Source organism: Bombina bombina, chromosome 2 (genome assembly GCF_027579735.1).
Source record: "Bombina bombina isolate aBomBom1 chromosome 2, aBomBom1.pri, whole genome shotgun sequence".
Lineage (NCBI taxonomy): Eukaryota > Metazoa > Chordata > Amphibia > Anura > Bombinatoridae > Bombina > Bombina bombina.
Genome location: NC_069500.1, coordinates 1,163,752,360 through 1,163,778,557, shown reverse-complemented (window position 1 = coordinate 1,163,778,557; position 26,198 = coordinate 1,163,752,360). Strand labels below are relative to the sequence as shown.

The 26,198-nt window shown below is 39.3% G+C and overlaps 1 protein-coding gene across 5 annotated transcripts in view; it reads left to right on the top strand.

Moving 5' to 3' along the window:
* The window catches only part of ASB5 (ankyrin repeat and SOCS box containing 5), a 277,627-nt gene extending 254,863 nt beyond the window's left edge, over window positions 1-22,764 (top strand). For all 5 annotated transcript variants that reach the window (XM_053703852.1, XM_053703849.1, XM_053703850.1 and 2 more), the window contains 2 exons: window positions 2,404-2,595; window positions 19,509-22,764. In XM_053703852.1, coding sequence (XP_053559827.1) covers window positions 2,404-2,595; window positions 19,509-19,654 — 338 coding nt within the window. In that variant the 3' untranslated portion in view covers window positions 19,655-22,764. The remainder of the gene's footprint in view (window positions 1-2,403; window positions 2,596-19,508) is intronic.
* Window positions 22,765-26,198: the final 3,434 nt, after the last annotated feature.

The window sequence follows — 26,198 nt, the reverse complement described above, 5'->3', positions numbered from 1 at the left end:
GCGAAAGACAAAGAATGACTGGGGTAATGAGGAAGTGGGAGGGATACTTAAGCCTTTGCCTCCTCCTGGTGGTCAGGTGTTGTTTTTCCCAACAGTAAGGAATGAAGCCGTGGACTTTCCCTATCTTAAGGAAAAAGGAAGATATTGTACCTCAAAATGTCTTCAGATCACCAGAGTGTTATACTTCAGCTGCTGTCTAGCTGCAAGTTGGGAAAAAAACAGAAAAATAGCCAATCAACATTAGCAGTGCTGATGTAATGCTTTCCCTTTGCTGTGATTTCATAGAACTTACTTAAACTGAATAGGAAAATAACATGATTGTCCCTACACATGACAAATGCACACTCCCCAGCTTGTCCTGGGACAAGTATCCTGACTGGCTGCTTAAAGTCTCTTTACAGTGGTGAATGCATACTTAGGTGATTTGAGGCAAAATATCTTTCTTTTTTACATAGAGATGTTCAGGTGATATTTTCTAGTCAGATTTTAACAGCTATGCTGCATCACTTTCATGTGCTTCAACATTTGGGTATCATGTTCCTTTAAGTTCTGGATACAAAAATAATTCAACAAGAAGGTTTAGATAAAATAATGCTCAAGTATTGGCCTTTGAGTAAACAGTAATATAGATAAGACAGACAATGTAATGAGGTATTCTCTCCTTAAAAGATCAGTCAATTCTATTGGGTTGTGGCTTCAGTTAGCAGTAACAGCTATTTTATAAACAAAAATAAACTTAATTGAATAATTTCACATACATTTTTATACTTTTGAGGTATGTTACTGGGAGTTTTGTTTATCAGCCAGTAATAAAATCAGTCCCTAATGTATTTATACATGCGCTTAGCTTGTCAGCTCCCAGTACTGAATACCTAGGTATGCTTTTTTTTAACAAAGGGTAGTAATAGAACAAATAAAATTAGATAATATAAGTAAATTGGAAAGTGCTTAAAAGTGCATATCCCATCTGATTAATGAAAGGAAAAGTGTTGGGTTTCTTATCCCTTTCATATATGGAGATTGATACTGGAGTGGTCTAACCTTTCTCTTAAATATGTTAAAGTTGAGAAAATATGCACTGCTAAAGTGAGATCTTTTTAAAAACAGTGCTTAAGATAATAGTTAAAATAAATATGGATTAAGTCATGCAGAATGTATGCTTATGCCTATAAAATACATATATCTTATATTCCAGTTATCACATTTTCAGACAACAAAATTGTACTTTCCCAAAATTGTGATTTTCTAAATGTGCGCTGGTATTACAAGTAATCCAGAACAAAGAGGGTGTCCACAGCTCTCCAATGCTTAAAAGTAATCTTTATTAGGACAATTATTGCAACGTTTCGAGGCCTCTTAATCATGCATAGGCTTACACACAATTAACACACCTTTTATACCTGTTGGTTTGGCGCCACAGGGCTGTTCCACACTGGACTGTTTGGTATTACAAGTAAAGCGCAATGCGAATGCAACCTCGTGTTTGCCTTGCATGGAAGCTTTGCGCTCACGGGAGCGCGCTTCCAATGGGAGTCTCGTTCTGATGTTTATAGACACGACACAGAACGTAGCGCAGGTAAGGGGTAAGTCGCACAGAGTTGGGCAGCATATTTAATATATATGTATATGAATATATAAATATATTTGTGTTTTTATGTGTATATACACATATTAACACATAAATATATATGTATAAAAGCATATAAATATATATTTACAGTTTAAACACAGTCCCCACATCCCCTAACTTTTTCCCCTTATGACTGCTTTGTGCAGTTATAAAAAAAAAAAAAGAAGTGCTAGTGTGAGCTCATGGTAGCATTAAAGGGTCAGGAAACCCCAACATTTTCTTTTGTGATTCAGATAGAACATACAATTTTAATCAACTTTCCAACTTACTTCTATTATCAAATTTGCTTCATGGTCTTATCTTTTGTTGAAGGAACATTTGCAGCTAGCTGAACACATCTAGTTAGTCAATCACAAGAGAAAAATGTGTGCAGGCAACATTCCCCAGCTAGCTCCCACTAGTGTAGGATATGTGCGTATTCTTTTTCAGTAAGGGATATTAAGAGTACAAAGAACATTTGAAAATAAAAGTGTAATTTAAAAGTGTCTTAAAATTGCATGCTCTGTCTGAAACATGCAAGTTCAATTTTGACTTTCCTATCCCTTTAACCAGCAACTTGTAATGGCTGGTTATTTAACATTCTCCCTTAAACTGGCAAATTTGCCCCTTTACAGGAGCACGTTAAATTAGAACTCCAATTGTAATCTAGCCCTGAAACAATTGATACACGTCATCAAAATCAACTCTAATTCAACTAGACAAAACATTTTTTTATTATTATTTCATATTCTATTCCTCACAACAGACCTATGAAAATCATTATTTTTCTTCAGGTGCTAACTTTCAGCAGGGAAGGTATTTGGATACCCCATTGCATGCTGCTGCTCAGCAGTCAAGCACTGATATTGTCAGCTTACTCCTGGATTTTGGTGCTGATGTAAATGCCAAAAACTCTGATTTCAAACGTCCTGTTGATGTGGCAGCTGCAAAGAGCCCAGTGGAAAGACAGTTGCTTTTGTATGAAGGTATGTAATCCCATATAATCCCATATCCCATTTATTTTAACCAATAGGGAGCTTAAATGTTTGAGAATTTGTTTTTATAGCTATTTCAAGTAGATCAACTCAGTAATGTTCTTTAGTAAATTGAAGTGAAAGTTTATAAGTTTTATAATGCCTGTGTAAAATTTTTAGATATGGCAACATCTAAAGCCAGTGAACAGATTGGTTTCCATGGTTTTAGAACCAGGTGGCTACATATGATTTTGTTTGTTTGTGTGTTGTTAGCATTTAAAGTTGAAATTAATGTCTTTAAAATAATTTTTTAACATAGGTACAAAATAATATCTTGGTATGCATGAGAAGAAAAGATTTTGTAAACAGATTGTCCTATTAGAATAAAGTTTGTAACTTGTTTTAACTTACCTGGTTTCTGCTTCAAATCCACTTAACACTTTTGGTGCAGAGCTTATTAATTTGCAACCAATGGTTTTACCAACATTTTAGTTATTAGATTGGAGGCTTAAAAAACATTAGAAATTCAATGGCAAAAAACCCCGCTTTATTTATTCCAGAGTTTAAGATTAAAGGGGCAGTCTAGTCAAAATAAAAACTTTCATGATTCAGATAGGGCATGCAATTTTAAACAACTTTCCAATTTACTTTTCTTATCAAAGGTGCTTTATTTTCTTGGTATTCTTTGTTGAAAGCTAAACCTAGGTTGGTTCATAAACTAATTTCTAAGCCCTTGAAGGCAGCCTCTTATCTCAGTGCATTTTGACAGTTTTTCAGTTTGACAGTGCTAGTTCAAATGTGTCATATAAGTAACACAGTGCTCACTCCTGTGGAGTTATTCATGAGTCAGTAATGATTGGCTAAATGCAAGTCTGTCAAAAGAACTGAAATAAGGGGGCAGTCTGCAGAGGCTTAGATACAAGATAATCACAGAGGTAAAAAGTATATTAATATAATCATGCTAGTTATGCAAAACTTGTAAATGGGTAATAAATGGATTATCTATCTTTTTAAACAATACAAATGATGGAGTAGACTGTCCCTTTGAGGGCCGGATTCTCTAAAGCTCTGTGGTCTGGCAAGATTATCTAAGAAAACATGTAATTACTGTGAGGTCCCTCAAACAATTTTAGAAAGTCAGAATGTAGCTTTTTATCTAAATAAGCAGGGTCCTGGATGTGAAAAAGATACATACATAACAATTAAATGCCTGATTTCGCTCCATGTCAGCATTTAATAATTGGGTTCCATTAGATGAGATATTAAAAAAAAAAAAATCTAATATCACTAAAGTGCATTATAGCAAAATTAAGAAAAGAACAGGCAAGTAGAGACTACATGGTAAATTTATCATATCATGTCCACCTTGCGACGCTAAATGCCAACAGCATAGGCTGTCCGCTTTTAACATGGCACAAGCATTTCTGATTAAATGCTTGTACATTGCCGCCCCTCTGCATATTCACAGCCAATCGGCCACTAGCAGGGGGTGTCAATCATCCCGAACGTATCTGATCGGGATGATTGCAGTCCGCAACCTCAGAGGAGGCGGATGAGTTAAAGGGACATTCCAGCCAAATTTAAATATCCATAGATGAATTACATCTTTGAATATAAACATATTTGCAATATATATGTATCTTCTAGCAAAAGTTATCACTGTTTTAGTGTTAACATTTTTCTCTGCATGTGCACGTGAAGCATAGCTGCTAGATATTCTCAGAGCACTAGCATTTTAAATATTGCAGCTGCTCAGAGCACCAGCTAGGCTTGTATCTTGTTGGCAATTAACAAACTGACTTATTACCATATAGTAGAAGCATCTTAGGCTCTCTGAGCAAGTTCTGTGGTTAAAATGCTGATGCACTGTGCATATTTAACCCCTTAATGACCACAATGTACCCTGTATCTCACTGGTCGTTAAGGGTTTTTTCAGGACATAATAGCACAAGTCTAGCAAGAACATGCTATTAATGCCCTCCCTCCAGCAGGCTTTGTGGAATAGAGCAGTCTCAACACTGGTGGCAAGACCGCGCTATAAAACAATCAAGTCCCAAAAAAAGGCCAGTGACATACAGGGTACGTCGCTGGTCCTTAAGGGGTTAAATACACTTTTGAAACAGCTATAGCTTTTAATAGAAGCATTTTGACTAATACATGGATATTCCAAAAATGTTTCTATTCCAAACTGAAATGCATCCATGTAGAATCCAATGTTGGCTGGAATGTCCCTTTAAGGAGCAGCGGTCTTAAGACCGCTGTTTCTTAACTCCTGTTTCCGGCGAGTCAAAAGGCTTGTGGGTAATAAGCAGCATCCGCTGCTTAATAAATCGGCCCCTACATCTCTGTACCCCTGGTCGTTACTCTTATTGGTCATGGTCATGAAAGCTCAAGGAGCCCCACTAGGATATAGCAATTTACACTCAGAGGTGACACTCAAACCACAACCCCACCACTATCAACTTTGGGGGACATTTATCAAAGGTCTGGCGGACCTGATCCGACAGTGCGGATCAGGTCCGCCAGACCTCGCTGAATGCGGAGAGCAATACGCTCTCCGTATTCAGCATTGCACCAGCAGCTCTTATGAGCTGTTGGTGCAACGCCGCCCCCTGCAGATTCGCGGTCAATAGGCTGTCAACAGGGAGGTATCAATCAACCCTATCGTACTCTATCGGGTTGATTTTCGCCAATGTGTGTCCGCCTGCTCAGAGCAGGCGGACAGGGTTATGGAGCAGCGGTCTTTAGATCGCTGCTTCATAACTGATGTTTCTGGCGAGCCTGCAGGTAAATATGAGATAAATGGGTCCCTTTATCTCATATTTACCTGATACTTTTCTCATAATGAGAGGCTAGGGATGCATGTAGTAGTCCTGCACCGCCACTAACCAACCTGGAATAATTAATTTGTAATACAATTAATTAATAAAACATTTGCATCATGCTGTAGAACTACCTCCAGATTTGCTGCCCCCTGAATCCTGCTGCTCTAGGGCTAAATGCACCCCTAATATGAGCGTAATAAAAGTCATAGTAGTATCAAGTTACATTGTTGTAATTACACATTTATGTAATATCATATAATATTCAGATACTCTTTTTCTTATAAGCAAGAAATACAATTTTAGGAGCTCAAGCTTTTTTATTATTTCTAATGTGTTTGTGTGTGCACGTTTCTGTTTGTGTGTGCATGTGTGTTTGTGTGCGCACGTGTGTGTTTGTGTGCATTCATGTGCATGTTTATATATAGAGTGAAAGATGTTTGAAAAACCATGGGCGTCGTGGACCCAGGTTTAGTTTTTGCCCATAGGAACAGTGGTTTTTTTTATAACTTTCCTGAATGGCTTACTGTCATTTACCTGTTTGCTAAAAAATATACTAAATTTTTTCTCTGAATGGCTTACTGTCATTTACCTGTTTGCTAAAACATATAATACATTTTTTCTCTGAATGGCTTACTGTCATTTACCTGTATGCTAAAACATATAATACATTTTTTCTCTGAATGGCTTACTGTCATTTACCTGTTTGCTAAAACATATAATACATTTCTCCAACATTGGTGTGTCCGGTCCACGGCGTCATCCATTACTTGTGGGAAATGTTCTCCCCCACAGGGAAAGGCAAGGAGAGCACACAGTAAGAGCTGTCCATATAGCTCCCCCTCTGGCTCCGCCCCCAGTCATTCTCCAACATTGGTGTGTCCGGTCCACGGCGTCATCCATTACTTGTGGGAAATGTTCTCCCCCACAGGGAAAGGCAAGGAGAGCACACAGCAAGAGCTGTCCATATAGCTCCCCCTCTGGCTCCGCCCCCCAGTCATTCTCCTTGCCGCTCTGAACAAGTAGCATCTACCACGGGGATGGCGAGGAGTTTGTGGTGTTAGTTGTAGTTTTTTACTCTTCTATCAAGAGTTTGTTATTTTAAAATAGTGCTGGCTTGTACTATTTACTCTATAACAGAAAAGTGATGAAGATTTCTGTTTAAGAGGGCTATGATTTTAGCACAAGTAACTAAAATCCATTACTGTTACCACGCAGGACTGTTGAAACAAGAGAACTTCAGTTGGGGGTAACAGTTTGCAGACTCATCTGCTTCAGGTATGACTAGTCTCCTTCTAACAACACAGGCTAATGCTAGATGACAGTCATTTTTCCCCTCAGGGGAAACGGTAAGCCATTTTTCTTTCACCTCAGCAAAAAAGATAACAGGCTTCCCCTTTTTGTTTTTTATGCTGGTAGACACTGTTAGGGGTTAAATCGATTGGTTTTTATTACAATATTATACCATTTGAAATATTTTATAAGCTCACATACACTTGGGAATGTTTTTTATTGATCTGGCTTGTTTTAGACACCTAAATCTAGTCAGGAAGGCCCCTTCACTCTAGTGTGCTGAGGGAGGAAGCCTCATTTTGGCACTTCAGCTGTGCAGTTGAATTTCAAGGCAGTGCATGCAGATTCATGTGAGAGGGTCCTGTGGTTCAGAAAATGACTCCAAAAGGCTTTTTTTCTGTGAATGGTGACCCCTAAGGAAGGTAAAAAGCTGCAGCAAGGCTGTAGCTGGGATTGTGGTGTGTAAAAACGGTTAAATCCAACAATTAGCTCCAGTTTGCTTGTTTTAAGAGCTAGAGTCTCCATATTTGCTGTGCAATACTTTCTAAGCATTAAGACACTGGGGTCCAAATTTCAGAAAAATCGGATATTGCCTTCATAGTTTTTTGAACATTCAGAAATAAATGTGTCATTTTATTATTTATGTTTAAATCTTTTTTATTGTCACAGGGTTTCACATATCATATACATGTCATTACTTATTATGTAACATTCATTCTATATCTAGTTAATCCTATAAAAGAGGTGAGGTAAACAAGTGATATTACAGTATATAGTTTAGGTATCAGGTTCTCCTCATAAAAGTGTCCAATGTCTTGTTTTATCTTTGCTCAAGAGTCCTTTGTTTATTGTTTCTTGGAGATTCTTTAAGCGTAATATTATCTATATCCTCTTTTCCTAATAAAAATGCTCTGAAATATAATAACCTGTGATTAGTCACATTCTTATACCTCAGGTAAAGACTAACAATATAGTTTTTCAACAATTAAATTCAACTATTAACTAAACTTAAGCTGTATTCTTTGAGGATTCTGTAGGTTTCTTAATAACAGCTTAAAGAAAAAACAGTAACACAATTGAACATACAATCAGAAATGGAAATAAAAAATAATAATAACTAAAAATAAATAGAAATAAAATTAAAATTAGGTTACCGAATGATTCCTTATTGTCTCTCTCTCCCAGGTCCTGTTGTCTATTCCTACAACCTCAGTGTGGGAGAAGTCTATCTTGCTCTATCTTATGCTATGTCTGTTCAGTGTCCAGTAAAACCAGGTCTTTTCGTATTGTGTTCGTGTGTCTAATATTTGTGAGGCGGATTCATACATTCGGTGTGTTAGAGAGATTTTATTGAGAATTTCATCCCAAGGGGGTGCTGAGATCTTCCAGTGTTTTGCTATACAAGATCTTACCACCGTACAAATGATTCTGATGAATGTGTTTATCTGTTTATTGAACTGGGGTAAAGGAGTGTGTAGGAGGGCTTGTGATGGTGTTAGCTGAATATCCTCATCTAAAATTATGCTTAGCAGGTTGGATGTTTTAGTCCAAATGTCTCTCACCCTTCCACATTCCCACCACATGTGGCAGTATGAGCCTACCTCCCCGCATCCTCTATAGCAGGACCTATTATGATTGGGTGTCATGTGAGCTGTTTTCACTGGGGTGAGGTACCACCTAAACATTGTCTTAATAGTGTTTTCTCTCAGGTCAGCACTTAGAAGTCCTTTACAAGCTGAATTAAACGTATCATCCCACCATTGCTTATCTTCATTTATATCTAAATCTCTTTCCCAGTTGAGAATCAAGTTAGATTTTGATAAGTTGTGAGATGCTTGTATCTGTAGATAGAGTTTAGAGATGGCTCCTTTCTGTCTATGTGTAGACTGAAGTAGGCTTTCTAGGGGTGTGGTTATATGAGCTTGTCTGTCTTTAATATATTTGTGGATTGCGGAGTTTACTTGAAGATATTGGAACCAATGTAGTTTTATTGAATCTAATTGGGTTTGGATCTGGATGAAAGTCTTGGGTTTACCTCCATTCAGCCAATCCGCCACCCTATAGAGACCTTTATTGGCCCATTTGTCTACTATTTGTTGTGTCTCTTTGGTGAGTAGATATCTAATCGGGTGTACTAATGTTTGTGTAGATAATAGATTCTGTCTTTTTGTTAAAAAGGTCCATGTATCTATAGTGTGTTGTGTGATCCTCAATCCTGGTTTGTCTATGAGACCTCTTCTAGTTTGTTTTTGCCAAAGTAAGTCGTCCGAATAAGGGGTGTCTCTGATCTCTGCCTCTAGGTTGGTCCAAATGACCCCTTCAACATTACTTCCCAATAGTGTGGTTTGTGCTAATCTCGCTGCTCTATAGTATTCTACTATGTTAAGTGCTCCGATTCCACCCAGGCTTCTATGTTTAGTTATCAAAGCAGTTGCTATACGGGCTCCTTTATTACCTCTAATGAAAATTACTAAGTCTCTTTGTAGTTTTTCTAAATCTTGTAATGGGACTTTCAAGGGTAAAGTTCTAAATAAGTATAGTATCTGGGGAAGGATTGACATTTTGACTGTAGCTAGTCTGCCTAGCCATGATAAGGTGTGTGACTTCCATTTGTTCAAGTTTTTCTTTATCTCCTTAAATAGAGATTCATAATTGTATTTATATAATTGGTGTATTTGAGGTGTGAGGTGTATTCCTAAGTATTTGAGCGAGTGGGTGGCCCATCTTATCTCAAAGTTAATATCTATGATTTTTTTAGTTTGTTGTGGGAGTCCTAGGGGTAGTGCTTCACATTTATCTAAGTTGATTTTATACCCTGATATTTGGGAAAAATGGTCCAATAATTTGTATAAATTGGGTAAGGATGTGAGGGGCCTTGTTAGTGTCAGGAGGATATCGTCCGCGAAAAGTGTCAGTTTATATTCCCGGTCTTTGATCTTTATCCCTGTGATGTCTGGGTCCAATCTAATTTTAGCCGCTAGGGGTTCTATGCAAATCGCGAAGAGCAGGGGTGACAATTGGCATCCCTGCCTTGTACCATTTAGTATGGGAAAGCTCTTAGATTTATATCCTGATATAGATACCTGGGCTGAGGGGTTAGAATAGATTGCGTTTAAGGTTTTAATGAAGGTCCCTTCAAATCCCATTTGTTGTAACACTGAAAACATGTATCCCCAGTCTATTCTGTCGAATGCCTTCTCTGCATCCAGCGAGAGGAGCAGAGAAGGCACTCGGTCGTCACTTACGTAGTCTATAATGTTCAGCAATCGTCGTACATTGTCTGGTGCTTCCCTGTCTTTTACAAAACCCACTTGGTCTGGATGTATTAGCTTTGGGAGGATGTGTTTTAGTCTATTGGCCAGAATCTTTGTCAGTATTTTTAGGTCTTGATTGATAAGCGATATTGGTCTGAAGTTTGCACAAAATTTATGATTTTTACCGGGTTTAGGAATCACTACTATTTTAGCCTGTAACATGTCAGTTGGGATGGTGTGCCCCTCCATGATGAAATTACAAAGGTCTGTAATGTGGGGGATAAGAGTTTCTTTGAAAGCTTTATAATATTCCCCTGCAAACCCGTCAGGTCCCGCTGCCTTCCCTGTTTTGAGTTCTTTTATGACTTTTCCGACTTCTTCCCTCGTGATTGGGGCATTTAATGTATTGTTGTCATCTTTGGTGAGTAGATATAAATCTGCTTCTCTCAGAAATTTCTCTGTTTGGTATTTTAAGGAGTCTGAATGTATTACTTTTTTACCATCATATAGTTTTCCGTAGAAGTCTGCAAATGTGTCCGTTATATGCTGTGGGTGAGATGTTGAGGTGCCGTTCGCTAGTGTAATGGAGGGGATGATAGATGCTCTACATCTCTCTTTAAGTTTGTTTGCTAAGTATCTGTCGGGTTTATTTGCATAGATGTAATAATGTGTGTTTAGTCTCTGAATTGCTCTGATTGATTGGTTATTCAGTATACTAGCCACTTTTTCCCTTTTGGTTGTGATAGTAGAGAGGATTGCCTTGTTTTGTGTTCTTTTGTGTTGTGTTTCTAAATCTGCGATTTCTTTATATAATTGTTCAAGCTGAGCTTTGTGTTGTTTATTGCTTTTGGATTTATCCTGGATAAGTAAGCCTCTCATGTACCCTTTGTGTGCTGCCCAGGGGGATATAGGGTTAGTCGTGGATTCTTTGTTCAATTCCCAATATTCGGATAATGATTTGATGTATTTGTCTTTGTGTTTAGGGTTTTTTAAATATGATGGGTCATATGTCCAAGTCCTGTGTCTGTGTGTGTCTATAAATCCCTCCATCTGTAAAGAGAGTATTGAGTGGTCTGACCACACACAAATCTGAATCGATGATGACTGTAAAAGTGGTTGTAAGATTTGACTAGTATAGATATAATCTATTCTCGTGTATTGTTTGTGGGCTGCTGAATAGAAAGTGGTGTCTTGGGTCTTGCCGTATAGTGTGTACCACGAGTCATATAACGCATGTGGTGTTAGATTCTCTAGAATAGTGTTCACTAATCTATTGTGTCTAGATTGTTTAGCAGTGAGTTTAGTTTTATTCCCTATAAATTTGGTCATGGTTATGTTGAAGTCCCCTGCTAGAATGATTTTGTGTTGGGACCATTCAGTAAGTAGGTGAGATATATGGATGAAAAAGGAATGTTGGTTATCATTAGGGGCATATATATTACATAGGATGACCTTAGTTTCCCCAAATTGGCCTTTAATAATAAGGTATCGACCTTCTTTATCTGCTATCGTGGATTCATGTTTGAAGGCTAGACTATTGTGGATCAATATCGAGACTCCCCTTTTCTTAGAAGTGGTGGTTGCATGATAGTGTTGTGTGAAATCTCTTGCCCAGTATTTGGGGATTATGTCCCTAGTAAAGTGGGTCTCCTGGAGAAATAAAATATTGGCTCCCATACGATGGTATTGGGTCATTGCTGTGCGTCTTTTAATGTTAGTGTTTAACCCCCTCACATTATGGGAAATAAGATGTATTTTTGGAGTCATGGGAATGTTGTTTTGTTGTGTGTGTCTTTTGTCAACTTAGATACGTGAGATGTTAATACATACAACCCCAGAGAGTCGCGCTTTTCCATCAGAAGGACCTTACTATGGCAGTCTGACCTGGGAGGTAGAGTAGACTCGGCAACCTTAAAAAACATAAAAAGTGAAGATAAAATAAAACTTTTAAAAAACATACAAAAATAACAACATGAACAATAATAAATTTTCAATCTATTCATTAATTAACACTGGTATCACCCTAGAATAGGTGATTAGAGCTGAGTAAAGGCGAAGTTTATGTTATCATCTGAATTGTCAGCAACATTAAAACAGGATGTAATTGAACAAACATGGAATTTAAACCGGAGATTACTGTCTTTAAGGCATCTCCATCGAACCAGGGGAGATATATTCCGGGCTCTGTATCTTTACAAGGGTTATATCTTCATATTGGACCCTTAGGATTTCCATCCAGGAAGGGAATCAGACTGTCAACCCCCATTTGTCGGTTAAAGGGATGAACTTTGGTCCCCCCTATATCATTGTCAGTATTTCAAAGTGTAACCTTTTGAGGAGTCTTCCTGTATCAATTTTTGACTCTTTTCCGATTTATTTTCGTCCATCCTGGACGTCTAGAAGTGCTCGGTGGGAGGTGAGGCTGTTCTTCAGTTGGTATATTTGGGGTCTCCATACCCAGGAGCTTACATGTGGGGGAAATGTCTTCAATTTCATGGACTGTGATGGTTTTGTTGTCTTTAAGAATGTGTAAAGCGAAAGGGAATCCCCATCTGTATTTGATTTGATTTTTACGTAGTATAGAGGTCAGGGGGCGTAGAGTGCTTCTTCTCTGTAGCGTGCGGAGGCTTAGGTCCTGGAAGAATTGAATAACACTACCTTTATATTTGTACGTTGGTTTATCTCTGGATGCTTTGAGGATTTTTTCTTTTTCTTGGAAAAATGACATTTTGATGATGACGTCTCTAGGGGGAGCATCTTCCTTAGGTCTAGCTCGTAATGCCCTATGGGCTCTTTCAATTGCAAATACCGATTCTTCAGATTCCCCTGTGATATTTCTGAACAGATGTTGTAGATATGTATTGAGTTCAGGGGTAGTTATCGTTTCTGGGACCCCTTTCAGCCTAATGTTGTTGCGTCGCGACCTATTTTCTAGGTCATCGACCTTGTCTTGTAGCTCATTAATTGCTTGTTGTTGTATCTGTAGGGTCTGAGCTGAAGCTTCTATTTCGGTTGTCACTGTGTCTCTGTGCTCTTCTAGAGCTTCCATCCTGCCTCCTAGATCTGTTATATCAGCTCGTATGTCATTTAAGCTAGATGTGACAGCTGTATGCATGGTGTCAATCTTCCCCCAGAGTTTCTCAAAATTTGCAGCTATGTCTAGCTTTGAAACTAAATTTTTAAAGTCTGCTTTTGTAAGCGGTGTAGTGTCCTTAAGGGAGGATGACTCTGTTTCTATATCTGAATCCCTTTCTGAATCCATGTTGTCTGGTTCAGCGATCTTATTGAGTCTTGAAGACTTGAAAAAAGTGCTCATATTCGACGTTTTATTTGTTTTATCCCCCTTGACCAGCTTTTTTTGTGACATATTAATTGTCTGTTACCAGACCTGAAGTAGAGTAATGCAGAAGAGTGAGTTATGGGTAATCTTTCCTTTGGCGATAATCTCTCACTGATATATGTGGAGCTGGTCACGCAGTAAAAGAGAGAAAAAAGAATGCTTTTGGTGGTACAAAGAAAGTTAGTTTATTGGTCAGCTTCCTGCCTTGCTAATAAATTCTTTTGTAATGTTCTTTGCTTTCCCCTTCTCTTCTCCACTGTGTCTGTATAGCTTGTCAAGTCTGTATTCCAGTCATTTGCTCACCCCTTATTGTTAGGAGTATTTTGGAGTGTACTTCTTTCTCCTTGTTTCTTTGTTTAAAGACTGTTTTAGCCTAATTTACTGTCTCACAGTAGTTAGCTTGCCATATCATTTCTAATTTAACATGAGATGCCCCATGTGAGATTGTGTCGTTATGAGCTATCTGTTTATACTCCTTATAAGCTAAATAGATTTGACAGAAAACAAAAAGATTGCTTTTCTTTCTACATATCTCACATATCTCCCCCTTCGAGTGTTTGTGATAATTGCGCCATAGCGTCCAAACAAAATCAGGACAGCTCTGTTATTTTTCATAATGTTGCCCAAGATGATTTATCTAATGAAGGTAGTGAGGATAGCTCTACATCCTCTCCTTCTGTGTCTACACCAGCTTTGCCCGCGCAGGCGACACCTAGCGCGCCAGTGCTTATTTCTATGCAACAATTATCAGCAGTAGTGGATAATTCTATAGCAAATCTTTTATCCAAACTGCCAGTTTTTCAGAGAAAGCGTGATTGTTCAGTTTTAAATACATATTAAAAGGATGAACAATCAGACGCTGACGATGCCTTATCTATTTTACCCTCACATCAATCGGAATTGGCTGTGAGGGAAGGGCTGTCTGAGGGTGAAATTTCAGACTCAGGAAAAATTTCTCAACAGGCAGAACCTGATCTATTGGCATTTAAGTTTAAGCTGGAACATCTCCGCGCTTTGCTTAAGGAGGTATTAGCTACTCTGGATGACTGTGATTCCATGGTAGTACCAGAGAAGTTGTGCAAATTGGACAAAGGTCCCAGTGCACGACGCCGCTTTTCCAATACCTAAGAGGGTAGCGAACATAGTGGAAAAGGAGTGGGAGAAGCCAGGTGTACCCTTTGCCCCACCTACTATATTTAAGAAAATGTTTCCCATAATAGACCCTAGAAGGGACGCATGGCAAACGGTCCCGAAGGTTGAGGGAGCTGTTTCAACACTAGCGAAGCACACAACTATTCCTATAGAGGACAGCTGCGCTTTCAAAGATCCTATGGATAAAAAATTGGAAGGATTGCTTAAAAAGATTTTTGTTCAGCAAGGGTTCATCCTTCAACCAGCTACGTGTGTTATTACTGTCACTTCAGCGGCGTCCTTTTGGTTCGAAGAACTAGAAAGGTCGCTCCAGAAAGAGACTTCCTATGAAGAAGTCATGGACAGAATTCACGCATTAAAGTTAGCTAATTCCTTTATATTGGATGCCGCCTTTCAAATAACGAAATTGGCGGCAAAAAACTCAGGTTTTGCTATAGTAGCACGGAGGGCGCTTTGGCTAAAATCCTGGTCGGCAGACGTGTCGTCCAAGACTAAGTTACTGAATATTCCTTTCAAGGGTAAAACCCTTTTTGGGCTGGAATTGAAGGAAATTATTTCAGACATCACTGAGGGTAAGGGCCATGCCCTCCCACAGGATAGGCCTTTTAAGGCTAAGAACAAGTCTAATTTTCGTTCCTTTCGCAATTTCAGGAACGGACCGGCTAATAACTCCACTGCCGCTAGACAAGAGGGTAACGCGGCCCAGCCCAAACCCGCTTGGAAGCCCATGCAAGGCTGGAACAAGGGTAAACAAACCAAGAAACCTGCTGCTGCTACCAAGACAGCATGAAGGGGTAGCCCCCGATCCGGGACCGGATCTGGTAGGAGGCAGACTATCTCTCTTCGCTCAGGCTTGGGCAAGAGATGTTCTGGATCCCTGGGCACTAGAGATAGTTTCCAAGGGATACCTGTTAGAATTCAAGGGACTTCCTCCAAAGGGAAGGTTCCACCTGTCTCGCTTATCTTCAGACCAGATAAAGAAACAGGCATTCTTACATTGTGTAAGAGACCTATCAAAGATGGGAGTGATAAACCCAGTCCCCTCCGGGGAACAAGGTCTAGGGTTTTACTCAAACCTGTTTGTGGTTCCCAAAAAAGAGGGAACTTTCAGGCCAATTCTGGATTTAAAGATATTAAACAAGTTCCTCAGAGTTCCATCCTTCAAGATGGAAACCATTCGGACAATCTTACCAACAATCCAGCAGGGTCAATTTTTGACTACCGTGGATCTGAAGGATGCGTATCGGCATATCCCAATCCACAAATCTCATCATCAGTTCCTGAGGTTCGCCTTTCTGGACAAACATTACCAGTTTGTGGCTCTTCCATTCGGTTTAGCCACCGCTCCCAGAATTTTCACAAAGGTGCTAGGGTCCCTTCTAGCGGTCCTAAGACCGAGGGGCATCGCTGTAGCACCTTATCTAGACGACATCCTAATCCAAGCGTCGTCTCTTCCAAAGCGAGGGCTCATACAGACATTGTGTTGGCTTTTCTCAGATCTCACGGGTGGAAAGTGAACATAGAAAAAAGTTCACTGTCACCGTCCACAAGGGTTCCTTTTCTGGGAACAATAATAGATTCTGTGGAATTGAAGATCTTTCTCACAGACGTCAGAAAGACAAAGCTTCTAAAAGCTTGTCGAGTTCTTCACTCTATTCCTCAACCCTCCATAGCTCAATGCATGGAAGTAATAGGACTAATGGTCGCAGCAATGGATGTGGTTCCTTTTGCTCGAATTCATCTAAGACCATTACAGCTGTGCATGCTCAATCAGTGGAATGGGGACTATACAGACTTGTCTCCCCAAATTCAAGTAGACCAGGTAACCAGGGACTCACTTCTCTGGTGGTTGACCCAGGATCACCTGTCTCAGGGAATGAGTTTCCGCAGACCGGAGTGGGTCATCGTCACGACCGACGCCAGCCTCTTGGGGTGGGGCGCGGTCTGGGACTCTCTGAAAGCTCAGGGCCTATGGTCGCGGGAAGAGTCGCTTCTCCCGATAAACATTTTGGAACTAAGAGCTATATTCAATGCGCTCCTGGCTTGGCCTCAGCTAGCGGAAGCCAGGTTCATAAGATTTCAGTCGGACAACATAACGACTGTTGCGTACATCAATCATCAGGGGGGAACAAAGAGTTCCCTAGCGATGAAGGAAGTAACCAAGATAATCCAATGGGCAGAGAATCACTCCTGCCATCTATCTGCTATTCACATCCCAGGAGTAGACAACTGGGAGGTGGACTATTTGAGTCGTCAGACTTTCCATCCGGGGGAGTGGGAACTCCATCCGGAGGTCTTTGCTCAGTTAACCCAATTATGGGGCATTCCAGACATGGATCTAATGGCGTCCCATCAGAACTTCAAGATTCCTTGCTACGGGTCCAGATCCAGGGATCCCAAGGCGACTCTAGTGGATGCATTAGTGGCGCCTTGGTCGTTCAACCTAGCATATGTGTTTCCACCGTTTCCTCTCCTCCCCAGGCTCATAGCCAGGATCAAACAGGAGAAGGCCTCTGTGATTCTGATAGCTCCTGCGTGGCCACGCAGGACTTGGTATGCAGACCTGGTGAATATGTCATCGGCTCCACCATGGAAGCTACCTTTGAGACAGGACCTTCTAGTACAAGGTCCATTCGAACATCCCAATCTAGTTTCTCTGCAGCTGACTGCTTGGAAATTGAACGCTTGATTTTATCCAAGCGTGGGTTTTCAAATTCTGTGATTGATACTCTGGTCCAAGCCAGAAAACCTGTGACTAGAAGGATTTACCATAAAATATGGAAAAATATATCTGTTGGTGTGAATCCAAAGGATTCTCCTGGAGTAAGATTAAAATTCCAAAGATTCTCTCCTTTCTCCAAGAAGGTTTGGATAAAGGATTGTCAGCTAGTTCTCTAAAAGGACAGATTTCTGCATTATCCGTCTTGTTGCACAAACGACTGGCAGCTTTGCCAGATGTACAAGCTTTTGTTCAGGCTTTGGTTAGAATCAAGCCTGTTTACAGACCCATGACTCCTCCTTGGAGTCTAAATTTAGTTCTTTCAGTTCTTCAAGGGGTTCCGTTTGAACCTTTACATTCCATAGATATTAAGTTACTATCTTGGAAAGTTCTGTTTTTGGTTACTATTTCTTCTGCTAGAAGAGTTTCTGAATTATCTGCTTTGCAGTGTGATCCACCCTATCTGGTGTTCCATTCAGATAAGGATGTTTTGCATACTAAGCCTGGTTTTCTTCCAAAAGTTGTTTCCAACGAGAACATCAACCAGGAAATAGTTGTTCCTTCTTTGTGTCCGAATCCAGTTTCAAAGAAGGAACGTTTATTACACAATTTAGATGTTGTTCGTGCTTTAAAGTTCTATTTAGAAGCAACAAAAGATTTTAGACAAACCTCATCCTTGTTTGTCGTTTACTCTGGTAAGAGGAGAGGTCAAAAAGCTACTGCTACCTCTCTCTCTTTCTGGCTGAAAAGAATTATCCGCTTGGCTTATGAGACTGCCGGACGGCAGCCTCCTGACCGTATCACAGCTCACTCTACTAGGGCTGTGGCTTCCACATGGGCCTATAAGAACGAGGCTTCTGTTGACCAGATATGTAAGGCAGCGACTTGGTCTTCTCTGCACACTTTTGCCAAATTCTACAAATTTTATATTTTTGCTTCTTCGGAGGCTGTTTTTGAGAGAAAGGTTTTGCAAGCCGTGGTGCCTTCTGTTTAGGTAACCTGATTTGCTCCCTCCCTTCATCCGTGTCCTAAAGCTTTGGTATTGGTTCCCACAAGTAATGGATGACGCCGTGGACCGGACACACCAATGTTGGAGAAAACAGAATTTATGCTTACCTGATAAATTACTTTCTCCAACGGTGTGTCCGGTCCACGGCCCGCCCTGGTTTTTTTTAATCAGGTTGAAAAAAATTTTCTTTATACACTACAGTCACCACGGCACCCTATGGTTTCTCCTTTTTCTCCTAACCGTCGGTCGAATGACTGGGGGGCGGAGCCAGAGGGGGAGCTATATGGACAGCTCTTGCTGTGTGCTCTCCTTGCCTTTCCCTGTGGGGGAGAACATTTCCCACAAGTAATGGATGACGCCATGGACCGGACACACCGTTGGAGAAAGTAATTTATCAGGTAAGCATAAATTCTGTTTTTTTCTCTGAATGGCTTACTGTCATTTACCTGTATGCTAAAACATATAATACATTTTTTCTCTGAATGGCTTACTGTCATTTACCTGTATGCTAAAACATATAATACATTTTTTCTCTGAATGGCTTACTGTCATTTACCTGTATGCTAAAACATATAATACATTTTTTTCTCTGAATGGCTTACTGTCATTTACCTGTATGCTAAAACATATAATACATTTTTTCTCTGAATGGCTTACTGTCATTTACCTGTTTGCTAAAACATATAATACATTTTTTCTCTGAATGGCTTACTGTCATTTACCTGTTTGCTAAAAAAAATATGCTAAAAATAACTTTTATCCCTGTTTTAAAGGACCACTTAATACAGTAGATACATAATTAACAAGTACATAATAAAAAGACAATGCAATAACACATACTCTGAATTTCAAATAAGCAGTAGATTTATTTCTGAAAATGTTATGTGTGCTCCCTTTTTCCGACCCTGTATCATGTGACAGCATTCAGCCAATCACAGACTAGTATATGTATACCCCATGAGCTTATGCACATGCTCAGTAGGATCTTGTTCCCCAGAAAGTGTGAAAATAAAAAACTGTGCAAAATTTGAAAATGGAAGTAAATTGAAAAGTGTCTTAAAACTGTATGCTCTATCTGAATCATAAAAAATAATTTTGACTTCAGGGTCCCTGAGTATTTTTGAAATGTAAAAGTATCTTCTGAATGTGTACGGTTTACAGAATAATCAGCATATGATTTGTTTGAGAAATTCATAGACATGCAATAAACTTATGGGTGCAAAATCTTTTCAGTACAGTGGTAAGAAATTGCTCAGCAGTGAAGGGGTTAATAAGGGGCTAATGAACTGTTTCCAACTGAATCAATTAAAATGTTTTATTTCTTTAATTTTTTTAGCTACTCCATGTTCACTCTGCCAGTTATGTAGATTGTGTATTCGAAACTACATAGGAAGATCCAGAATGCATCTTGTTCCCCAGCTCCAGCTACCAACAATACTAAAAGATTTCTTGCAGTATCGAGAAAGCATAAGACATTTTTAATGGATTGTTTGCTTTATGTAAATTATGTTAAAAATATTATATAAATAAGATGAATTTTAACCAGATATATAATAGTTTTAAAGATTATGATGATTGTAATATCAAAGGACATAATAATATTAAAAGCCTAAATATATGAAGTATGGTTTGCTTTAACTAAATGTTTCATTAGACACTTTAATATTTGTACCTTATCTATATGTGTGTATAAATAGCTGATGATATCTTCTACTACAGCATTAAAGTTAAAAAAGATAAACAAAAAATCATGGTCTCTATTCCACTTGGCGACAGTTACTATAAAAGTGGTTTATAGTATGTTCACACACAAAAGCCATGCTTAAATTGTATATCATTATTTTCTGATGACCAATATTTGATGCCAATATCATTTTTTTAATCACAGTGGCTGATGCCAAGCTCTGATAATTTGCAATATAAAATGCCTCTCCTTTGTGCTGAAGTTTATATGAGTGTGTTCTACTTTAAGGGACAACTCTAAAGAAAAAAATGACATGGTCAAATTCATTAGAGTGTGTTTATTGCAATACTTACCTTAGATTAAAGGGATACTAAACCCAATTTTTTTATTTCATGATTCAGACAGAGCATGCAATTTTAAAGGGACATGAAACCTAATTTTTTTCTTTTATGATTTAGAAAGAACATGCAATTTTAAACAACTTTTTAATTTAGTTCTATTATCTAATTTGCTTCATTCTCTTGATATTCTTTGCTAAAAAGCATATCTAGATAGGCTAAGTAGATGCTGATTGGTGGCTGTACATAGATGCCTTGTGTGATTGGCTCACTCATGTGTATTGTTTCTTCAACAAAGGATATAAAAAATAAGCAAATTAGATAATAGAAGTAAATTGAAATGATGTTTAAAATTGTATTCTCTACCTGAATCATGAAATAAAATGTTTGGGTTTAGTGCCCCTTTAAGCAACTTTCTAATTTACTCCTATTATCATTTTTTCTTCGTTCTCTTGCTATCTTTATTTGAAAAGCAGGAATCTAAGCTTAGAAGTGGGCCCATTTTTGCTTCAGCTCCTAAGTATCGCTTGTTGATTGGTGGATAAATGTAGCCACCAATCAGCAAGCGCTATCCAAGGTTCTGAAACGAAAATGTGCCAGCTACTAAGCTTACATTTCTGCTTTTTAAAATTAAAGATAGCAAGAGATGAATAAAAATTGATAATAGGAGTAAATTAGAAAGTTCCTTAAAATTGCATCCTCTATCTGAATCATAAAAGAAAACAAATTGGCTTTATTATCTCTTTAAGCGAAGCTAGGGCAAGTCTTGCTTGGAAGCAAGAAGCATTGCAAGTCCTACCAGTGATTATCAGCTTTGTACAACTGCTGCTTTTGATTGGCTCACAAACTGTGGTCACGATCACAATCTATTGGTTGCACAGTAAGTCTAATCACAATCATGACACTGTGTTATAAAGTGCTGGTGCCTAAATGATTGAACTTATAAACTGGAACATGCATTTGTGACCATGGGGGATATCTATCAAGCCGTCAACTTTGTTAAATTTGACGGCCCCAATACGCTTGCCTAACATTATGATCTCCATATTTATAAAAAAAGCTGGCAAAAAGACGCACACCAAGTACGGGGCGATGCGCATCAGACTGTTGTTAATTAGCAGTCATCGATCGAGCGTCTATTCGGCTTTTCACCAACTTTATTTATACCCTGTCACTAAACGTCGCCACTATACTAAAATGTTTAACCCCTATCCCGCCGCTCCCGGACCCCGTCGCCACCTAAATAAACTTATTAACCCCTATCCAGCTGCTTCCAGATCCCGCCACCACCTAAATAAAGTTATTAACCCCTATCCCGCTGCTCCCTGACCCAGCCGCTACCTAAATAAATGTATTAACCCCTATCCTGCCACTCCCGGACCCCCCACCACTAAATAAACGTATTAACCCCTAAACCTCTGGCCTCCCACATCACTACCACTAACTAAACCTATTAACCCCTAAACCGCCAGCCCCCCACATCGCCATAAACTAAATTAAGCTATTAACCCCTAAACCTAACAACCCGCTATCTTTAAATTAAAATTACAACTTTCCTATCTTATAATAAAACTTACCTGTAGAATTAAAAAAACATTTTTTTTTAAACTATTAATTATCCTACCCTAACTATTATACTACACTTAAATTAAACTAGCAATTAAATTAACTAAATTACATATTAAAAAACCCTAACCCTTCAAGGTTTAATTTTACCCCTCTACGTCAGTCTCCTCCCTCCTGCCACACCTCCTTTTTTTTTCTCTCTTCTCTTCTGATCTCTCTTCCTCTCCTTTTCTTCTCACTACACCGGTACGTCTCCTATAGCCATCATATCTCGTACACCCATAAGTTCTTTGATTTCATATCCTAATCCGCGTATGCACGCTTAGCGTAGTTATACCCTAATATGTTACACACATTGCGTTCATCATTATTCCACGAACACATTGTAATACCTTGCACCAATTAGCAAATAGTGGCTTAGTACACTTATTGTTTAGTCATGATATATGCCTCTAGAGGAAGGCTATATATAGTGCCTTTGAAGCAAGCCTTAATTTGCAGTACAATATTGATATATGTGAACATTTCCTTGTTGTGCATTGCTCCCTGTTTACCCCCTTTTCTGTTATTGTTCAGCTTTAAGGTAATTATTAAAACTTTGAGGTCTAATGGTAAAATAATCCATAATCGAGTGGAAATGATTATGGTTATGTACAATGGCACTATGTTTGACATCTTGTTTTTTTTCTTTCCTTTATTCTATTTTGTCTTTGATTTTTGTGCTGTAACTTGCCTTTTGTAATTCAAGATTTACCTCAATAAAAATAAATGTAAGAAAAAAAAAGAGTAGAGGTTTGTCTAAAACAGTGCTAAGTTCCTTTAACACCCTTGGGTGTATTCCATCTGGGCCTGGAGTTTTATTTACCTTAATATTATCCAGTCTTTCCTGATATCCTCTAAACATAACCCAGTTAATGGTATGGACTGGCATGTTCTATTTTGTTCCAAAGTATCATCCAATGGTTCCTCTCTTGTGTATACTGAATAAAAAAACTGGTTTAGTACCTCAGCCTCCTCCCTGTCATTATTTATCATGCTACCCTCCATGCATTTTAATGTACCTATATTATCCTTATTAGATTTTTTGCTATTTATGTACTTAAATAACCTTTTAGGGTTAGACTTAGAATCCTTTGCAATTAATTTTTCATGTTCAATTTTGGCTAATTTGATTGCTTTTTTGCATGCATTGTTACATTACTTATAAATATTGTATGTTGAGTCAGTATTATTTTCTTTGAATTATTTAAATGCCCAACATTTTTCCTAATTTCTCTTAACACATTTTTATTTATCCACAACGGCTTTGATTTTTGATTTTTATAACCATATGGTATTTGTTGATATGTATATTTATTTAACAAAGTTTTAAATATTATCCATTTATCCTCTGTACTTTTATTAGAGAATACATTGTCCCAACTTATATTATTTAACGATTTCCTTAAATCCCTAACCCTACTCAAATTATTTAAATATACTATTTAAACTTATTAAAAAATACTAAATTACAAAAAAAAATAAAAAAACAGAATTTATGCTTACCTGATAAATTACTTTCTCCAACGGTGTGTCCGGTCCACGGCGTCATCCATAACTTGTGGGAATATTCTCTTCCCCAACAGGAAATGGCAAAGAGCACAGCAAAAACTGTCCATATAGTCCCTCCTAGGCTCCGCCCACTCCAGTCATTCGACCGACAGACAGGAGAAAAACAGGAGAAAGCATAGGGTGCCGTGGTGACTGTAGTTAAAGAAAAAAATTCATAAAACCTGATTAAAAAACCAGGGCGGGCCGTGGACCGGACACACCGTTGGAGAAAGTAATTTATCAGGTAAGCATAAATTCTGTTTTCTCCAACATTGGTGTGTCCGGTCCATGGCGTCATCCATAACTTGTGGGAACCAATACCAAAGCTTTAGGACACGGATGAAGGGAGGGAGCCAATCAGGTCACCTAAACAGAAGGAACCATGGCTTGCAAAACCTTTCTCCCAAAAATAGCCTCCGAAGAAGCAAAAGTATCAAATTTGTAGAATTTGGCAAAAGTGTGCAGGGAAGACCAAGTTGCTGCCTTACATATCTGATCAACAGAAGCCTCGTTCTTGAAGGCCCAAGAGGAAGCCACAGCCCTAGTAGAGTGAGCTGTGATGCGTTCGGGAGGCTGCCGTCCGGTAGTCTCGTAAGCCAATCGGATGATGCTTTTCAGCCAAAAGGAAAGAGAGGTAGCAGTAGCTTTTTGACCTCTCCTCTTGCCAGAATAAATGACAAACAGAGAAGACGTTTGTCTGAAATCCTTTGTTGCTTCTAAATAGAACTTTAAAGCACGAACTACATCTAAATTGTGTAACAAACGTTCCTTCTTTGAAACTGAATTCGGACACAAAGAAGGCACAACTATTTCCTGGTTAATATTCTTGTTGGAAACAACCTTTGGAAGGAAACCAGGTTTAGTACGCAAAACAACCTTATCTGAATGGAACACCAGATAGGGCGGATTACACTGCAGAGCAGATAACTCAGAAACTCTTCTAGCAGAAGAAATAGCAACCAAAAACAGAACTTTCCAAGAAAACATCTTGATATCTATGGAATGTAGAGGTTCAAACGGAACCCCTTGAAGAACTGAAAGAACTAAATTCAGACTCCAGGGAGGAGTCAAAGGTCTGTAAACAGGCTTGATCCTGACCAAAGCCTGAACAAAAGCTTGAACATCTGGCACAGCTGCCAGTCGTTTGTGTAACAAGACAGATAAAGCAGAAATCTGTCCCTTTAGAGAACTCGCTGATAATCCCTTATCCAAACCTTCTTGGAGAAAGGAAAGGATCCTAGGAATTTTGATCTTACTCCATGAGAATCCCTTGGATTCACCCCAACAGATATATCTTTTCCATATTTTATGGTAAATTTTTCTAGATACAGGTTTTCTGGCTTGTACCAGAGTATCTATCACAGAATCCGAAAACCCACGCTTTGATAAAATCAAGTGTTAAATTTCCAAGCCGTCAGCTAGAGGGAAACTAGATTTGGATGTTCGAATGGACCCTGTACTAGAAGATCCTGTCTCAAAGGTAGCTTCCATGGTGGAGCCGATGACATATTCACCAGGTCTGCATACCAAGTCCTGCGTGGCCACGCAGGAGCTATCAAGATCACCGAGGCCCTCTCCTGTTTGATCCTGGCTACCAGCCTGGGAATGAGAGGAAATGGTGGAAACACATAAGCTAGGTTGAAGGCCCAAGGCGCTACTAATGCATCCACTAGAGTCGCCTTGGGATCCCTGGATCTGGACCCGTAGCAAGGAACCTTGAAGTTCTGACGAGACGCCATCAGATCCATGTCTGGAATGCCCCATAATTGAGTCAACTGGGCAAATATCTCCGGGTGGAGTTCCCACTCCCCCGGATGGAATGTCTGACGACTCAGATAATCCGCCTCCCAGTTTTCCACTCCTGGGATGTGGATCGCAGATAGGTGGCAGGAGTGATCCTCTGCCCATTTTATGATTTTGGTCACTTCTCTCATCGCCAGGGAACTCCTTGTTCCCCCCTGATGGTTGATGTAAGCAACAGTCGTCATGTTGTCTGATTGGAATCTTATGAATCTGGCCTTTGCTAGTTGAGGCCAAGCCCTGAGAGTATTGAATATCGCTCTCAGTTCCAGAATGTTTATCGGGAGAAGAGACTCTTCCCGAGACCATAGACCCTGAGCTTTCAGGGAGTCCCAGACCACGCCCCAGCCCACTAGACTGGCGTCGGTCGTGACGATGACCCACTCTGGTCTGCGGAAGCTCATTCCCTGGGACAAGTGATCCTGAGTTAGCCACCAACGGAGTGAGTCTCTGGTCTTCTGATCTACTTGAATCACTGGAGACAAGTCTGTATAGTCCCCATTCCACTGTTTCAGCATGCACAGTTGTAATGGTCTTAGATGAATTCGCGCAAAAGGAACTATGTCCATTGCTGCAACCATCAACCCTACTACTTCCATGCACTGAGCTATGGAAGGTCGTGGAACAGAGTGAAGAACTTGACAAGCGTTTAGAAGCTTTGACTTTCTGACATCTGTCAGGAAAATCTTTATTTCTAAAGAATCTATTATTGTCCCCAAGAAAGGAACTCTTGTCGACGGAGACAGGGAACTTTTTTCTATGTTCACCTTCCACCCGTGAGATCTGAGAAAGGCCAGAACGATGTCTGTGTGAGCCTTTGCCTTTGAAAGAGACGACGCTTGTATCAGAATGTCGTCCAAGTAAGGTGCCACTGCAATGCCCCTTGGTCTTAGAACCGCTAGAAGGGACCCGAGTACCTTTGTGAAAAATCCTTGGAGCAGTGGCTAGCCCGAATGGGAGAGCCACAAACTGGTAATGTTTGTCCAGAAAGGCGAACCTTAGGAACTGATGATGATCTTTGTGGATAGGAATATGTAGATACGCATCC